This window comes from Vanellus vanellus (genome assembly GCF_965231255.1).
Source record: "Vanellus vanellus genome assembly, chromosome: Z".
NCBI classification, from domain to species: Eukaryota; Metazoa; Chordata; class Aves; order Charadriiformes; family Charadriidae; genus Vanellus; species Vanellus vanellus.
Genome location: NC_138908.1, coordinates 25,975,940 through 25,995,628, shown reverse-complemented (window position 1 = coordinate 25,995,628; position 19,689 = coordinate 25,975,940). Strand labels below are relative to the sequence as shown.

General features: G+C 36.0%; 1 protein-coding gene across 1 annotated transcript in view; it reads left to right on the top strand.

Annotated features, from left to right (window-relative positions):
* MAN2A1 (mannosidase alpha class 2A member 1) overlaps positions 1 to 19,429 on the top strand; it is a gene marked incomplete at its 5' end in the record, with an annotated part of 135,798 nt that extends 116,369 nt beyond the window's left edge. The window contains 3 exons of the mRNA XM_082497245.1: positions 12,147 to 12,341; positions 17,536 to 17,646; positions 18,543 to 19,429. Coding sequence (XP_082353371.1) covers positions 12,147 to 12,341; positions 17,536 to 17,646; positions 18,543 to 18,695 — 459 coding nt within the window. The 3' untranslated portion in view covers positions 18,696 to 19,429. The remainder of the gene's footprint in view (positions 1 to 12,146; positions 12,342 to 17,535; positions 17,647 to 18,542) is intronic.
* Between the last annotated feature and the right edge of the window lie 260 nt (positions 19,430 to 19,689).

Sequence of the window (19,689 nt, the reverse complement as noted above, 5' to 3'; positions counted from 1 at the left end):
TCTAAAAGAAAACTAGGACCATGCACACTGAGACTCCTCTGCAAGCTAGCACAGTGCCTGGTTGAGTGAGGTTGGCCATAAGTTTAATTCAGAAAGGCACTGCTTTTTCAAACCAAAACACTCCTTTGGAAAATAGTTTGAGGTTACCTCAATTAGAACAAAGGCAGCCTAAACAACTCTGGGATTATCTGATTAGTGAAACATTTGCATGTGTCTTTGCATACATTTGCCACTTTGGGATACCAGTCAGATATCTGCTTAGTAGAATAACAATGTATTTTCCTTTTCTTGTTAAAATCCTCGTCCTTTTCTTCCATTTTTGAAAGATTCTGTGCAAGTTGCTAAGAATCTTTCAAAGGAGAAGTGACAGTTACCTGCTATGATCAAAAAACCTTTGAGGGGGTTTTGGTACCTGTGTTCTAGCATCTGCGTTCCTTCCCCCTGACCCTTTCTGCTGAGCTTATAATGGTTTTAAATAGCTGCAGAGTAATCCTTTAAGGACAGTTGGTTCTTATATGCTCTTGCAGGGACTTGAAAAGAAGAGGGTTCAAAGCTATGGAGAAATGGGCACAGTCAAAGAGGTGCTGTTGGCCCAACTGATACGGTGTGCACAACACCTAGGAGCCAGGCAAGATGTTTTAAGGAAGCATCTATCTTTCTGGTGTTATGTTGGAATTCCCCTTTGCTATATTGAGAGTGTTCTAGCATTTTGTTTTTCAAAATTTATCTGAACATTGGTAATGTTTTCTGATTCATATAACTGCTTCTGATGTGTTAAAGTAAGGAAGGGTAGTAGTCTCCTTTTATTCTATTTTTTTAAATTTGCAAACATTATTTTTAGTGCATTTTTACTCATAAGGTCATTGTTATAATAGTTTAAAAATAGCCCTGTCAGAAAATTGAGAAGAAATTATATGCAGTTTATATATGTAATTCGCTGCAGTGTGACTCATGCACTGACCCTAATTTTGTTGTCAAACCCGTTCTTGTTATTGACTTGAGGAACCATGGAAGGTACAGGAAGAGAGAGAGTTTTGATCACTTGGCATCTTTGCCAGTACAATCTTTTCCTGAAATGTTTTCCAAAATATTTCATTCTGTCTTTTCTCAAAAACACTTCTGAAGAACAGGATTTTTTCTGCTTTTTGGGAACCTTCCCCATGAAAGGAGAGTGTTTGAAGTGTAAGATGTTCAATTCTTTAAAATTAATTAAAATAACTGTGCATCACTGTGGTGTAATTACTGTGGAGTTTTTTGGTAATCACAATCTCAACCAAAAGTTTCTTTTAATTTACATTTTCAAAATACTTTTTTTTCTTCCCCAACCCCACCCTGAACAGCGTATCTTAAAGGCAGAGCCAAACCACATGAATGTTCTGAAGTGTAAGATTGACCTGTCCAGTGGGAAGGTAGAATTCTTAATAATCACTAGCATACTCAGGTAGCCTGTATTCTGCTAAGTCCCTAATCCTGATGTTACCTGGTTTTTGGCTCTTGAATTCTAGCTCATCTAGCCAGTAGTACGTACTCATGTTGATATTGCCTCTGCGTGAAAGACTTTAGGTTGATTTGTTTTGATGAAGTTGTTTTATTTATTTTTCCCCCTAAGCTCGATACTATAAAAGGTGTATTCAGAATGACAGTATTGTTCATCAAGTAAGATATGTATGTAGTAAGAGCTGGGAAAATCTCATTGCACTTTACATTGTGCTCACCTGATTTATTGGCAACTGTGTCCCTCAGACCTCTGTTGTTGTTGTTACTGTGTTTTGATACAATTTCTATATACATCTTTTTCTCCCCCTACCAGATGTAACTGTTTCTGCTTGTATCTTCATTTTGTCCTTGCAAGCATTTTTTGATTTTGCATATTTTTTGACTTCTCTCCTCATATTCATTCTTCTTTTTGCTCAAATTTTTAAGCAAGAACTGAATGTGTTCCATTTTTAAATTGAAGGGATTATTATTTAGCTAAGAATGAAACTGAGTACAGTTATCAATACTTGCTTTTTAAAAGAGTAAATGTTTCTTTATTTTTGAAAATATAGACTCTTTATTTTACAGTTATTATAAGTTTTGTTAAAAATAAACAATGATATCTTTTTACTTTCCAGGTCTTAGTGTGTTATATTAGTATAAGAATATGAATGAAATAGGATTTACAGGAAGTAGTAATACCTTTATTTCATCAATGACATAGTTGCACACTCTTTCTTCTTCAGATTCCTATTTCATACCTTGCCTTGCCTTGCTCAATTTATATAACTGGATTTATACCCTAGTCTCAAGTAGAGAGCCAGGATTCAATGACTCGAATAGCTGCTACAGTTTGGGGGAGGTTGTTTAGAGAAACAGTGATGCAGGCAGTTAATAACATCACAGATATGTGGCAGTTAAATAATCAAACTCCTTTTCTTCCACCATGTACAACTACTCTCTTTTTCTTACTAAATATTTGTCAGTATCCACTTTCTCAGAAAATACATGCTTGGTGATACAGCCATTTCTGTCTGATTATTGAGTTGTATTTGCCTTTTACTTGGTGTGTGTATTTATAATGCATGTGTACTTTTCACATAGTAACCATATACTATACTGTGCATTGCTATGCTATGTGTAACCACACCTTAACAAGCATAATTAACTTGATGTTTCAAAAAAGCAAAAAAACTAAACATAGGCTTAACTACTAGCATTTAGAAGCATTTTCAAGCCCCTGTGTGACAACCTCAGATACTCTAATATTTTTAGTTATGACTACCATCATGAACTTTCAAATATATACAAAATCTTGAACTTTAAAGTTTTGGGGTTTTATGGTGGCCACAGAAGAAAAAAAAAAAAAAGACAAGACATTTCCCTATCTTCCTCTCACGCAGAACACAATGCCTCTTCTTTAGAGCCTTGCCACAAATATTTAGTATGGGAGGTACACTTGTTTCTTGTTTCATTTGAAGAGAGATTCAGGTATGTGTTAGTTCTTTACAACTTTGCTTAAAACACTACGTTTAAATTATTATTACTGCTACTAATGTATAGTTGTTGCTATGTTTCTTATGCAGGTAGTTTGTGTCTGCTGCTCAAGAACCATGTTTCCATCTCTTATTTATCTACAAAAAATATCTGCTTTCAGGCCAGCACTGCCCTTGATTTTATGCCAGGGCACCTTACAGCTTAATTTCTTTCAAAAATTATTTTTTCTTGACACTGTGACAAAGATGTGTTGCAGACAGGTTCTAAATAAAGGCAGATTTGTCTCCAAGCTCCATTCATGTGATATTGTCCAAAGCTGCAGGAGTGAATGTTCTCACCCTACAATAGGGCAGCAGCCACTCATAGCTGGCTCATGGTGAAGTGGATAGTACAGAGGACTGCCTTCCTCTGGTTTTTGGACTTACAGCTATATCTCTTTTTTGGTGTTTGGTGTTGTTTTTTTTTGTGTGTGTGTGTGTTTATGTGTGTACATCTCTACAGGAATTACTTTTGGTTGTTTTTATTTGTCTTCATTTGTGTGTACCTGTCTACAAGTTCTGTTTAGAAAGAAAGTATTTTACTTCAGTAGTAGGCAGAGTATTCAAGCTTGTTCTCTTCACTTCTAGCCCAGATAATTCACCAAAGTGGGAGGGTAGACCTCTTTAACGTCTTTTCTGAGCTTATCTGAGTTGCTGCAGGTTGAGGTCTTAAATTTAAACCTTTCTCTATCACCACTTCTAGGATGGCCTCCTCATTCTTGCTGCAAGCTCTGGCTGTAGGGGAGAAACCTTTTTAAAGGAGGGAGAAAGGCTGCCAAGTCTGGCCACTCCTTCTTGTATTTGCAAGTGAAATAACTCTCAAGGAGTAATCTCCTTGCATGTGGAACAAGGAGTTTCCATCAGCAGCAAGAACTTCACATGAGCAGCAGACTTCCAATGCAGATAGCCTCTGTGGAGGACAAAAATTAGGAAGATACCATTGTGTAGTTTCTGTCTTTATTATCAGTTTGGTGACCTACTTCCTCATCAAAGCAGAACTCCAAAAAATTTCTGATCACTGTGCTCTGCTGTCATTGGGAACAGGATAAACTCTTCCCAGTCAACAGGAAACAAAATCTAGCACAATGTTCCTTCCACAACTCTAGCATCGATTGTTTTAGGTATTAAGTCCCTCCTCTTTCCTCCTGTACCATTATTGAACAATATGACCACCGTAAGAAGAATTAGAAGAAATAAAATTGGTGGGAGAGGCTATAACTAAAGTATAAAGCACTTTTATTGTTGAGAAAAGCATTTCATGCTATCTGTCTGCCTTTGTGATCCCTTTCATCCAACTATACTGCCGTCTGTGTATTTGTCAACCTTGGCAATTGTGGTGGTGTGCTTATGGTCATTGTGACTAGTTACTTTCTTGCCATCTGCAGTCTTCTGTAGACCAGTGAGCAGCTGTTGTCCAAATGATCTTTTTATAAAACATCATTGCTATTATGGCATCTGATTAAAGACTAACTAAATTAAACACAAGGACCTGACAGTCATCGAAAGAGCAGTGACAGGTGGAAGAAGTGAAGGAACCTAACCAGTGAGGAGTGGAGCATGCTGAACTGGCTGCTCCTGAGACACTGAAAGGAAGATGATAAGATTGTTTCTGGTGTGAAACCTAACAAGATGACTCAGCAGAAAACACTTAATGTAGGCTAAGGACATTGTTCCCTAAAAGGGTCCAGGACTTAACGGGATTTGGAGGAGGAGAGAATTTTGGACTTTTTTTTTTAAAATAAAAAAATTAGAGGCTTGTTATGGGATGTTCAGTGGAAGGGACATAGAAGGGGAAAGAGAAGGACCAAGGAAGAACAAGTGGGAAAATCAGGGGTAAAAGGGGCATAAAATTGTCTAATCAAGTCCAATTCTTGGTCACCATAGCCTATCCTATATTCTTATTAAATCTGGTTTCTGTGTTAGTGCACAACCTTTTCTGAATCTATGTGAGCCATCAGCCAACTTCAAGTAACACTAGGAAGCAACTAGAATAAGAAGTCTGTGTGTCAGCGGTTGGAGAGAAGAGATACCACAGGACTTAGGGACCAGTGCAACTGGCTGCTAGTTGCTGGCAAGACCTGTATTTCCTGTGTGTGCATGTAAACTTCAAGGAAACTTCAAGTCTGAGGTGGTGAATAGTTAAGAGGCATAAGGTCCAGGCCTGAGTATCAGATGGACTTGGAGTCCACACTGATTTTTGAGGCATCAGTAGTTGTTGAGTGTACTTGTGGATAAAGAAAGTCAGGGTCTTTGACTAGTGAACTTCACACCTGATCAGCTGCAAGGCACAATCAGGTTTGGATTGTCTGTTCTGCTCATGTTACCCACGTGCTCTGTGTTTATGTGGGTGCTGGTAAAGGTGCTGCTCTCTGCTCGCTTGTGTGGCTGACCATGTGTGTGTGCATGTTCTGCCTTTCTTCTGCCCAGTCTTGGAGGAGCAGAACCACATCAGTGTCCCATCTCTTGACCTGGGATGAGAAGAGTCCCCTGGTCTCAGAGACCACCCAATTTAGCTCTAGCAGACTGGGAAGAACTCCTCCTGTGGGTCCAAATTTCTGTGGATTTGGTTACCTGTAGCAGGGTTCCTCAGCTGCAGTCTCAGTGCAGCTAAAAATCCACAGGCAGTACAGAAACTTTGTGGTGATTTTAGAGTCACTCTGAACCAACTCACAGCCTCGTGGATATTTTACAGTGCCTCAGAATTTTCATTACTTCTATAATCAGCCTCCAGGGACCTCTTTCACCTAGTGTGGCAGAAATTCGTTTCCACCGTAATAGCCTCCAAGTGAACTGATAGAAAATTTTCCATTCCCTGAGGTAAAGAGGTAATACCGTTTTTTTGTCTGCTCAGTTGAGTCCTCCTTTGCTGGTCACTTCAATAGCTATCAAAAAACCTTAAGCATTCCAGGTCATGGTTCTCAATAAAGGACTTGAAACATGTTGCTTTGATGTGCAAAACTGTAACCTAACTGATGAATATTTCAGTGTTGACAAAAATGTATATATGAACAATTCAGGCAGATCTCATCCTTACCTTTTTCAGGATTTTTACACCCCCAGGATTTCAGGAAAGATTGATGCTGTAGTATAGCAGAAAATAATCTGGCATCAGTATCCTTGTTTATAGTCTTTGTAAGATTCCAGGATAGCTGCCTGTTCAGTACTCACATTTGTAGCTGTTCTTTCTGGTTGCAATTTATCCAGGCCATCCTAAAAGTCTAATTCATTGTAGAGGACCTGCTTTTTTACAGAGATTACCTGAAGATTATTCTGCTGAAGATTCTTGTGCAGCTTCGAGGTCTTGGGTGTTCTGAACCCCACTGTGCAGAGAAGAGGATCTTCCTATCCCCTTGTTTGATTTCCATACAAAATTACTTCTGCAACCACTAGCCAGTCTGAAAGCTGCTTGAAGTGATGGACATGTGGTTACATCAGCTTTGCACTCCTGGACACTGAAAAGGATTCATCCAATTTTCGTCAGTGACTAATTGCCATTTGTTGCATTATGGGTGTAAGCCCCGTTATCTGACATCCTTCTTTCTTTCTCAAAAGCACTAGGAGTTTCTACAGGCACACAAAAATCTAGCTCCAGACATTGACCTCAGAAGAAAGGGAATGTTTTCCATATCTGGAGGACTTTCACAACTTGGCAGACTTCGATTATTCTTGTATTACAGTGTGCAACTGTGGATAAGTTAAAAGCAAGTGCATCTGATTTTCACTTGGTGAGGTAACAGCCAGGCAGTCTTCTGTGTAAAACCTGCAACTAAGCTGAAACCATTCATGGCTTGATGTCAATTGCATTAATTTCACTAGTATCAGTCCCAAATAAAATCTGAATTTCTCTTCCAAGTTGGGAGCTTTAGGAAAATGTGTGTGCAAGAATCTTGTGCAATTTTCTCACTCTCTTCCTGTTTACAGACACCTCCTTTCTCAAGTGGGGAGCACTCTACATAGTTAAGAATTCAAGATATTTGAATTTGGGGAAGAATGTATGTAAATTAAAAGCTAAGGCTTCTGGTCCTTACCTGTCACTTATTTTTGTCATGTGTTGTAAAACTACGTATTCACATAGTCAATGATGCTGTCTGCCATTATGTCTCTCACCTATAAGGAGGCTAGCACAGTATTACCCAATCAGTTTCTCGTGTAGATGAGGCATCTCATCAAACATGCAGATGGATTATCAATCTTTGGATTGTACAAAAAGAAATTTCTTCCTGTGTTTGTCTTTGGAAAACTTTAAATTCTTTAGCTGAGCATTTCTGTGGTTGTCAGTTGCTAGATTATGATTGAGAGATACTTAATAATATTGTTTCCCTATTTCTGGGGACTAGAGATGTTCTGAAGAGTCATTCTTCTGCACAAATTAGACTTCTCAGTCCAGAAACTCTCTTCTTTGAAGAGTGCTGCTAGTGGGTTTTCTGAACCCGTGACAGAGAAAGTTGATAAAAATTGTTTCCTCACAACATGAGAAGGAGGGAGAGAGTTTTTTTTCTTGCAGCAATAGTCCAGGTTGTTTGGTATCACTGTTTTGATCTGCATCCCTTGATTTAGCAGGCTCAGAATTCTGTTTCAGATTTGGTTTGAATGCACTGACATCCAAAGTCAGCATCCACATTTCAGCATGTTTGATCAGATAGTTCAGATGCTGGTGGGGTTTTGGATTTATAATTAAATTTTTCCTGACCAGGGTTGTTCATAGCAGAGAACAGTCTAGAGGAGGGCTAAATAGCTATGATTTGTGATGTGATATTCTCTCTGCCTCAGTTTCCTTTCCTTACTTTCATATGGGAAATTTAAAACTACTTGTCTGTGTTGAAAAGTTAATTGTTTCTGTTAGCTTAATTGAATTCCAATTATCAGCTGTTTCAGCTTTACTTTCTTCTCTACAGTATTTTCCATTTCTTTCTTCCATTCAATTACTACATGATTTCTGAAGAGACTAATTAGTGTTTTTTCCCTCTAATTAAGGACCTCAGTTCCTCAATTTAAACTCTTAGCAGAAAAACCTTTGAATTGTTTCTTAATCTGTCCCATCCTCCATTTATCAATAAAATAGCTACCTTCTGATATAAGGGCACTTAATATAGATGAGGCCATTTATAGAACTTGTTGCAAATTGTAACCTAAGGTTATGCTGGAGTGTGGTTTGTTTGTTTTTCCTCAGAACTAAAAGTTTAGAATTATTCACCTAACTTTTGATGACAAGGAAAGATCCTATATGAGGATTTCTTTACATCTATTGCACAGTAATTCGAGGGGTTGTGTTTCAACACAATTTCCAATTGGATAACTGAATATGAATGTACTGTAAGGTAGTTAAAACAGCAGTATTTGCTTTGATTAGAACTCATAAAGCCAGCGCTCAGCTATATCAGTGGCATTTGTCAGAATCTTGCCAGTGTGTAATGTTTGTAAGGCTGCCAGTGGAGCTCCATTCACACTTTGAGTGCTAAACACTGTCATTGAAGTTGAGGAAATTATACCACTTTTGAGAGAGCAGTACTTTAATTAGATGGAGACTGTGGTAATATGTCTTCTGACTTAGCATCAGCAGGGTACTGCTGAACGCCTCCCATATAGTGAATGTGCGTATAGAGTAACTGTTCTTCCAAATGCGTTGTCTGGACATGCAAACCCTTCCCATCTCTTTCTTTCCCCAGAGTCCTCTTTAAATTTTGGTCTACTAGATTGAGAGGGTAAAGATGTACTCCAATCCTTTCGTGACTGCGATGTACCTTGGGGGGAGTGGGATTTGAGGTATCTATTCTGGATCTTCTGTGATAGCATTGTCATCATGGTGTTTACAAAACGCTTTTTCCTGTGATCTCCTAGCAGTTTTTGACACCTGCTGTACTCTCTGTTCCCATTGCTATTACATAGATTCACTGAATGACTGCACTTCTTCTGTTGATGCAGTCATCCAAAACAGACTATTGTTCCAAATGTGGGAAGATCCAAGATAAAATCTCCACCTAAGTCTTAGTGCAGTTTTTCAAAGTTTTGTAGTGGATAATGCTTAAGTACAGTGGTTGTGCCTGTGACAAAACATGTAAACAAAGTGGGAGCAAAAATGAGTCAAGTTGTATCAGCTCTGGTCCTAGCATTTGCCAGAGTCTGTCAAGACTGTATTTCTCAGCAGTCCTCTGTTATTTCCAGAATGTAGGAATTGAGGATCTACTCTTTATGATTTTTCTGAGAATTTTTCCCAATGCCTGTGTAATAGTAAATGATTCTCTCCCCCCCACGTTGTTCTTCAAAGTTTCCAGTGTTTTTCCTTCCATCTTTCCTGGTTTCTCAACTGCAACATATGTCGCTGGGTCTTTACATTAAAAACACCTTTTTTTATTCACATTACATCTATTAGCCTTAGAGAATGCTTTGAAGGATTCAATCCGAGAAGATTGACCTGCTCTGTGCTACCTTTTCCTAGGCAAGGCTGAGGATTCATCTGATATTCTTACTATGGGTGATTTTTTATTTTCGTGTTAGCCAATATACAAACTTGCCTTCCATTTTTTCCTGTACTTCTGATCTCTGGGGTTTGAGCAGGGTTTTGACCCATGGATGTCATGCTTGTGTTTATGTACACAGTTTTTTTACTGTACATGGAACAGCTTTCAGAAAGATCTCCTATCTCTTCATCTCAAATGACCTTGGTGTCATTTTCTGAAGAAAATCGAGTACATTTAAATGAGTGCTGTTTGTTTTCAGCAAGAACAGTATTTCCAGAAATAAAGTTGCACTTAGTAAAATGATTTTTCAGTCACTCTTCCTTTAATGAACTGTGGCCCTTGTCCAAGTAAGTGTTGGGGATGTCTCACAGTGAGAATTTGCGTGTAGATAAAACTTTTTTTTATTCTTTGAAAAAGTTGTTTCTGTGAAGGCTCACCCTTCTCCCTCTTTCCAATGCCTTGGAGTCTCTTAAATCTTGAGAAATCTGGAGTTGAAGAGAACAGTGTTGGATACGGAGCATGCACTTCTTATATCAACATGTTTGTAGTGTATGATAGGCAATGGTTTGAAGTAGAGAAGGAAATGGTGGAACATGAATTCTTTTTATGCAAAATTGCTTATCTCAAATGCTTTGAATATAAATGCAAATTATTTAAAAGTGCATATGAAAAACTGATCTAAATTAACTGTTGTAGTTGGACAGTGGTTTTGTCTTCTTCTCATTCTCAGTTAACATACCTAAAACTAGGAACCAGTTGCAAGGGCTTTTGATACGTCTTTTGTTTTAAATACAATAGGATAAATAAACTATTTGACTGATTCATGTGTAATTTGTAAGATATACTAGGAGACTTTTTTTAAGTTCTCAGATGCAAGCAATCAACATATTTTACAGAGAAAAAATGATTGAATAATAGTACGAAAACTGATGACAAAATGTTTTGACTGACTTTAGCACATCTATGGCAACAGAGTAAGTGGTGTTCTTTTTGGTGTGAAACAGTGAATTCTTCTTTGAAAGAACATGTATATGCACATTTTCCCTTTGGGTAGAGCATCCATGCAGTCACTTGAACTGAACACTTTTAGCTTTAGCTGTACTTAGAGCAAGCGTGCTCATACTTTAATTGGAAAAGAAGAAAATCATGACAAATAAGTTTGCCAGTGATGCTGAACTATACAAGGTAGTAAAAAAAAAAATCAATAATAACTGGGGAATTGGAGGACTCACTGATTAAGCATGCAGTAAAGTGGCAGTTGAAATTCAATGTAAATAAATGTAGCAAGGTGCATGGAGGATCAATGCTTTACAACTATCAACTATTACCATTTTTGGAAAGTAATTTTGGGGGTGATAATAGATCTATAAAAACACTAGCCTCCGTGATTAGTAGCTACCAAAGAGGCAAACAGTATTAGACATTACTAGGAAAAGCACCAAGAATAAACAAGAAATTTTTATCTTTCATCAATTCAGCTCTGGCATATTTTCAATTGCTACACTGTCAGATGTATTTAATGCTACTGCAGAGGTATAAATAAATATACATACATGCATATGTACCCCAAAACAGGAATGACTGTTATGATTGTCCATTATAAGTTGATAAATAGTCCTTCCCTTTGCTTTAAGTATCTTCTGTGTATTTTTCATTTCCATTTTTTCAGCCTATTATAAAATGCAAATTTAGGATATCAGTGCTTAAGTTACTATGTTCCCAGTAAAATTTCTGCAAAGTTTTCACTAAAAGTCACCTGTTTAACTATAAACAAGCAGGGATTTATCTGCTTAAGTATGCAAGGAAAAATAAGAGCAAAATAAGTTTTCACCCATTTCTACCTCATCTTCACTGACATTCTAAAACAGCAATTCCATTTTTAAAGTTCCTTTATTTTCTTTTCTGGCTTCTTTGGAGCTTTAACTAGCTGTTGTGAATATGTCTGAGTCATCTTGAGTTTGGAACACAGCTTCTGCAGCTATGTAAAAGCACTGCAAATACAAAATTTGGGAAAGTACAGAACTTGTAAAATCTTGGGAGAGAGTCTCTTCAGTTCCTACTGGCCTGATGTGAAATAAAACTGTGGAAAGAAATCTTTTGCATTGCAGACCAAGATGCTAGTTGCAGTTTATTCCAGCAAACCGTTTTAAGAAGTTAGATTTAAAAAGAAAGAGGGATGTAGGATACAGGTTAGATGAATCTGAAGAAAGTAGTTAAGAAATACAGGATGGAAAATTTATGCAGAAAAGGAAGTCTGCAAAAGACTAGCTGGCTGTCAGTAGTCAAGTAGATACTGAATAGATAGGAGCAACTTGCTAAAGTAGTAGCTAGTTTTTTTTCTCTAGACTACATTGTTTACACATTGAGGGCTAACACGGAAAACTGAGGAAACGGTGTCAAATGAGGTGTCATAGAATCATAGAATGGTTTAGGTTGGAAGGGACCTTATGATCATTTCGGAAGATGTACTAATGATTGTAAAAACAGAAAGTATACCTAGCACTACAAGAGAATGAGTGGATGATTAGGAGTTTCCAAAAATAATTAAATGGACAGTCTATAACTAAAATTTTCTGTTAAACAAATGGAATCATATATAAAGTAAATGGGTTTCAAAATTTAAACATGATGGTATATTAACTTGATTTTACAAATATTTTTCTCTTGTATTTTTCAGAATGAAGAGAAGGCATCAGTCAGTTTTCCCTCACTTCTTAGCCATATGACTTCTTCTTTCTTAAATCATCCTGTAATTCCAATGACAACATATGCAGATTCGGGTGTCCCAGAGATGCTAAATACCTTTTCTCCACTCATGTCATCTATGCCTTGTGACATGCATTTAGTCAATCTGAGGACAATCCAATCAAAGGTAAGGTCAAACCACTATTTTTATATATTATATATTACATATTTTTACATATGATATAGCTTATTAATATAGTCTAATCAAATGCTTTATTCTAGGAAAGTAATTTATGGGGGTGTTTTTATATGATATGCTGTGTGATGACTAGTTTTTGTTAATTCTGCAAGAACTTGTGTCTGAGTAACGTGGAATACAGGAATTGGTTTTTCACAATGTAATAATAGGCATAGTGCATTATTCTGTCTCTGGAGGGAGTACATTTCAATGCCTTCCCAAAGTTTAAGAGTAGAAGAGTTCATATACCTTGGGCTCTTCACTATTAAGTTGAATTAAAAGTAAGGTCATTAGACTTTGTTTTGGGTACAATAATTTGTGTTTTTAATAAAGCATATCATTTTAAATGCACCCGATTCCATTTGGAAGACTTAAAGAAAATCTACTACATCTTACCATCTATACGAATAAATTGTTAAAATATTCTTAAGTTTAAACACAAGACCTATTTTAATTAATCTAACATCAGCTTACAGTCCTTGGATCCTGTGAAACTGTTCTCTGGTAAATTTACCAAAAAAATAACCAAACAAAATCCTGTTCTGTACTCGATATTATTTTTTTTCCTTGCAAAGGAACTTACACAATTGTAATGACTATATTTCAGTTTTCTGTTTGATAAACTATAGGAGTAGACTGTTTATGCATCTTTCTTCCACCAGCTCTTGTATAAATTCTTTTCAGTTTTTCAACACCTTTTAAAATGTTAGTATATTAACTTTATGCTGTATTGCAGTATCACTCACCAGTGCTATTACCATAGGTGAAATCATAGAATCATAGAATGGTTTAGGTTAGAAAGGACCTTGAAGATCATCAAGTTCCAACCCCCCTGCCATAGGCAGGGACACCTCCCACCAGACTAGGTTGTCCTTTCTCCCTTGGAGTCTCTGTGATGGCTGAGGTAGAACTGCTCATCTATAATAACCTCTGATTCTATTGAGAATATCTGCAGGACTTGCTGTTAGCTACTGTTTTACAGTAGTTCTTCATTTTCAGTCTTAATCCTTATTTTGAAATTTAAAGGATTACTTTCTCACACTTTCTCTGTTAGTAGTTCAGTCTCATGTACACTCCTTCAGCTGTGACTGTTTCTTATTTTGAATTTCAAAGTGGAATAACTCTGCAGGTCTCATGCCTTTGAAGTGTTAGGAGGAAGCTTTGTATTGAATTAAATCTTCATGTGAAGTTTACATTCCACACTTTGCCGTAAAATCTTTTCATTTACTGCAGGCAGCTCAGCAACACCTATTTGCTTCAGCATGTCAAGTTCAGGGGCAGACCATCATGAACATGCCCCCTCTCCCTTTTTTTCCAGACCTAAACTTCCTCCCCTTGTTTGTATCATGTGGCCATGAAACCTGTAAAATGGAAGGCTGTGTCTATTTCTTCGAGTTCAGTGTTATTCTTATAGGTGAATTCTATGATTTTATCTGGGCTATACTGGCCCCGCTATCCCAGTTGGTATAAGATTGTTTGAGGCTATGATCTCTTCCCTGTCCACAACTCTGTATTTCAATGATTATGTGATTGACAGCTCTGGAGCTTGCAGCATTACTTTGTGCACTTCAAAGTGAAAGTTATCAGTAGTCATAGGGTAGGAGCACTATCGTTATAGGTACTGAACAGTTCTTCCCCACAGCAGAAATGGTGCTATGCTTTGCAAATAATTTCTTGCATGCCAAAACAGCCTTTTTAAATCTCTTCTCACTTCTCACTTGCTGCTGCCTTTCTCTGTCTTCCAAGTATTTGAATGACAAGTGTCATAATTCTGGCTAATTGATGCAATGCAATTTTTTTCCAGAGATGTAGACTATTTCTCCATTGCTTTAGCTGTTGAAGTTGATTTTCAAGAAATCATATCGTTACAATTTCATATAAAACCGTACCAAATTAAAATATTTTTAAGATTCAAGGTAGAAATTAGAATGCATGAAAGTGCATTAAAACATAAATAAGAAAAAACATAAGGGAATTCCTAGTTTCCCTTTAAACTCTGCTCCTCTCTGTGGGATTACTATTGCTATTGCTGTAAGATATAGGATCTTGTCATGGAAGATTCCGATGCCTTAGAAATATGAAATTTAAAGAAATTTTTTATAAAGCTTCAGTTTTTAAGTTGTTTGACACAGATATTACCTACTGTAAATAGACTGGCACTCAAGATTTAAAAACTGAGTACATTTGTCCCTTTATACTAAATATAAATATATATTTTTGTCATGTTGCTTGAACTTTTCAATATGTGTCTGTTAGCTTACAGTAATCAGATATAGTGTTTAAATGTTTTTTTCTTTTTCATCAAAATTTTAGCAGCATTGCCCTGGGATACTGCTTATGAGAAAGCCTAGCAAGATATTTTTTTCATCTAGAATCCTGATGTGAGAACTGCATTTTATTTCTCAGAGATCAAAATCAAATCAAACTTTGGCAGCTCTTCCAAGAAAGGCAGTCAGAAATTTGATAATACAGTATTTGTCATATAACAATGCTGTGAAGTTTTGCAATTGGGGTGTTGGTGTTTGTTGAAAATTGAGAAATTTGTTATAGGTTTTCGTGTAGTTAGCGTGGTCATGTTTAGTAGGTGTATTTGATGTAAATTAGGTTCATCCTTGCTCAGACATTCCTTAGGCTTGCATATGCTTAATCTAATTCACCTCGAGATGATATAGAAAGAGGTAAGCTAAAAGAGATGTGGAGGCTGTGGCAACTTACTTAGTCTTACACCTTCTTTGATAACAGGTTAGAACAGTTTAATTTATTACATGTGGATGCTGTGAGCATGATAATGTCCTGGGAATTCCAAAACGCTGACTGCTATATTGTAGATGTTTATACTTACCAAAACTTTTTTCCTGAAGATGTCATTAATTGTTTATTACCTTTCTGCTTTAAATCTTTTGAATCTTAATTAAGATAACATTTAATTTTAAAACTTAAGAGGTAAAATATTCATGCCGTCATTTGAAATGCAGAAATGCATTTGTTATGCATTTGCATACTACAAGATAATTCCACTTTAATAGAGAAAATGTTGATACCCATTACTCACCTGTCATTTTTAACATTAATTTACCCCATAGGAAGTGAGGCTTTCACAGTATGACTTAATACTTCACTAATCTGATGTTTAGGCAGATGGTATTATTTTGTGTGTGTAAAAATGTGCATTTAAGTCCAATTCTGTCACATCGGTGACAGTGAAAAACAAGTCAGGTATTTCAGAGTTGGAGGCAGAAAATAATTTTCTCACATCATCATTATTACTTTACTTAACGTAGAAAGTGGTACTGCTGTTCCAATAGATAGGATAAGAATTTTTTCAACCATCAGTGATATTAAGTACTACAAATTTGTTGGAATGTGCTGACTGTAGACATCATTCATTAATTAAAAACCTGATTTTAGGTGATTAGACACTGATGTTGTTCATAAAAAAGCTTCTCAAACTGAGTTTTATTCATGATTTGTAAACTATGCAAAGTTTTTACCAGTCAATGTTTTACCACAAAGTATCTCATTTAAATTCTAAATACTGTTGAGAAAATTTTTGCTATTTTAAATGAGGAACTTGCTTAGAAAACATTAAGTTTATCAGTTTACCATTTTTTATTATCTGAATGAGTACTTTATACTATGAATTTTTCCTACTGTGTCCTCTCTTGTTTGTTATACCTTCAAGAGCAAAAGCAACACAAAGTGCTTAATGCTTGTTGGTATAGGTTTCTCCAAGGCAATAGATACTTACTGAAGTACCAAAAATGAACATAACTCACGGCAGAGATTTTGGGAAAAAGCACCAGTACAAAACCAAGTAAACCAGAAATAAATTTGAGAAAAATAGCTTGAAGAGCTGGCATGGCTGTGGATACAGTCATCTTTTTTATGTCCTTATTATGTGAGTAATAAGATGAAGAGCTGAAGAATGTAAAACAACAACAAAAAATAAATAAATAAAGCAATGCATCATGGAAAATAAATGACAAGGTGAGTATAGTGATACAGCAGCCAGCTTACAGCATGAAGGGCATCTTGTCGTGTGCCAGTCCTGTGGTGTGAAGATAGCTTGCAGGCACATCCATCTGTAATGTGAAGAATTTCTTTTCTGTTAGTCTCGCTGTACCATAGTGTCTTTCTACATCTTAATGTAAAAGAAAAACAATGAAGTTCTTGTATAAATTGAGGTTTCCCAGCCAGTTCTATGTTATAACTTTGTTTTCTGAAGTACATATCAAAACAAGTGGAAAAGGATAGATGTAGATTAAATATCAGGAAGAAATTTTTCACTATGAGGGTGGTGAGACACTGGAACAGGTTGCCCACAGAAGTTGTGGATGCCCATCCCTGGAGGAGGTTAAGGACAGGCTGGATGGGGCTTTAAGCAACCTGGACTAGTGGGAAGAGTCCCTGCCCATGGCAAGGGCGTTGGAACTAGGTGATCTTCAAGGTAGGTCCCTTCCAACCTAAACCATTCTATGATTTGAGGCATTTATATGCTATCCTTGTGACCGTTTGTCCTAAGTCATTTTAGTGATTTGGTCCAAACTATAAAGTTGAGATTGTCTGTTACTCTTGGGTTACTCTTTGATGCCTGTTGAGGCTCAAGAGCACTGTATGTCTTATCTATAAACATAACATTTATTTAATATTTGTGGTTTAACGTACAGTTTCCTGTACACCTTAAGCTGAGTTAGATTTAAGAGATCAGGTTTGCAAAATGAAAGCTTGATGGAACATAGTCACAATGACTATTTAAAACTGGCTATTGTAATTAGCCCATAATTTCTAGTTTGTTTTTGGTTGTGCCATATAATTTTTCTGGGAAGCCAGTTAATACAGCTATGATAGCTACACTTACATTCTGAGTCTGCACACGTGCATGTCATGAGTTTTGAACTCCTTGGTTAACAACTTACCTTTATATTCTGTAGTTCTTTGTATATCTGAACTCTCTTTGCTGTTTAGTTCTTTCTGTGTTTAGTCTTAAAAGCATTAAAAGAAACATGACTGTTCAACCTAGACTGAACATTATTTAAGGCCTAAGTGGCTCTATAACTGTAAGGTAATGATAATTTTATGAGGTCCTAAGATGTCTTTCTAGCTCTGCTACTTTCTAAGTATTTTTTATGTTGTTTATTTGTAGGTAGATACTGAGCCATCTGATGAAGCTGCTCTGATTCTTCACAGAAAGGGATTTGACTGTAGATTTTCAAACAGAGACATGGGTCTGCTCTGTTCCACTACTCAGGGAAAGGTATACTGAAATTTTATGGGTAGCTTACCTTACAAGTATTGCAGAAACACTGATCTTTAAGTTAAATTATAGGTGAAGTCTAGGTAGTTATTTCTCAACAGTTTTGCTTTCAGAATAATAGTTAAGTTTATCTTGAAAGCTGCTTTCCATTTGATCAAGGTATGAATCTGCTGGTGTGTGGGAATGACCATGTAAGCATCAAGTAAGCTTGTAGGTCAGTTTTAATCTCATTAACTTCTGTAAATGATGTTTTCATTTAACACAGATCAGTATTTCTCAAAAAGAGTCAAATTACATATTCTGAAGTGTGTCTTTTGAATATTAACAAGTCCAGAAGTTATGGAACTGCTACTGTGAAAACTGTTGACTATTATAGCATGTCCTTTGTCTACCCATGCTTGCATACATGGCCTACACCATTGCAAATATTTGAGTGTTTTGCAGTTGCTATAGAATTGATGTGATACATAAAATTATGAAATATAAATTATGCAACTTTGTTCTGAGGGCTACAGATGGACTGGATGGTTATGAATCTGTAGAAATTTTGTAATCAAATCTTGAAATACAATTGGAATTTTCTTTAAGCAGAAGCGTGTTATTTTATTTAGAAATAAGAATAGTTTTAATCCAAATATTTCCGAGTTTTTAATATATTGATTCAACTTACTTGCTTTGAAATGTGGCAAGTGAACACTGACTAAAAAGATTTAGTGTATAGCATTTGAGACATGGTACTTGAAAGTATTCATAATCTTTGGTGTAAGAATTGCTGTGCTGATACCTGTAAGGAGATGTGTCATTGGGATCATTGTTAGAGATTAGGCTCAAGTAAATTTTAAAGTATATACAGCATTTTCTAAATATATATCTAATATTTTTTTTTTTTTTTTCAGATAAAGGTGCATAAACTCTTTAACAAATTGAGAGTGGAAAGTCTTACACCCACATCTTTATCTTTGATGCATTCACCTCCAGATGCCAGAAATATAAGTGAAATAAATATGAGTTCTATGGAGATAAATACATTCCGGATTCGGCTAAGATGAAATCTGGCTTTAATACTCAGATAGAGAAGAGGAATCTGCAATTATATCTCCTCTAAGTTTCACGTGCAATAAGAAGCACATTATTGTTATTCCAGCTTCTGGATACTGTGACAAAAACATGCATTCTATAATTTTTTTGACCAACACAGTGAAAAGCCATGTTGCAAGCAATTTTTTTGTTTGGGGGGGGTTTGTTTGGTTTGGTTTCGTTTTGTTTTGTTTTTTTCATAAAATAGCAACATCAGTATAAGTTAATGCAACAAGTGAAGAAATTTCTAAGGATGTTAACCTCTCAACAGATTAAATCTCAGGTTAAATACTAACTAATGATGTTTCTGGTGTTTTAATTTTCATAAAGAGGGGATTGGATTTTAAACAGCCGCCTTTGCTGATCCTTGATGAATTTATGTACAAATAATTCAGTGTAGAAAGTCCTGATGCAGCTTGGAAATAAAATGAAAGAAAATCTTCTTGTGTAGTAGCTAATGTCCAAATATTTACAATCATTTATAAAAATGACAATAATCTCAATGTATTCCACAATTAATTTCAATTTATTCAACACAAAGGGGATTATTAATTGTGGTAAAATGAAAGCCTGCAGTACTTGTGATAAGTGATGGTAGATTTTAATACTTCTACCATTCACCTGAGTTATGTAAATAGGAAAACATGAGCATACAAAATAATTTTGCAATGGAAATGTTTAATAAACCTCCCATTTTGTTACTTGACACACTGGGATATGTGCAATTATTCCATTATCATGTATGATGAGAAATGTCCATAATTATCATGAATACGAGATTTTTTATAAAACTCATTTAGATACCGATGTTCTCTGAAATGAGTTTTCTATTTCAAGAGTACCATATCAAGGTAAATGTGCCTTATTTTTTGATACGTCTTGTTACAATTTTGGTGTCTATGTTAATTTTTTGGGGGGAAAGGTAGTTTATATAATACTTAAGCTGTGTATCTCCTATTTGACGAT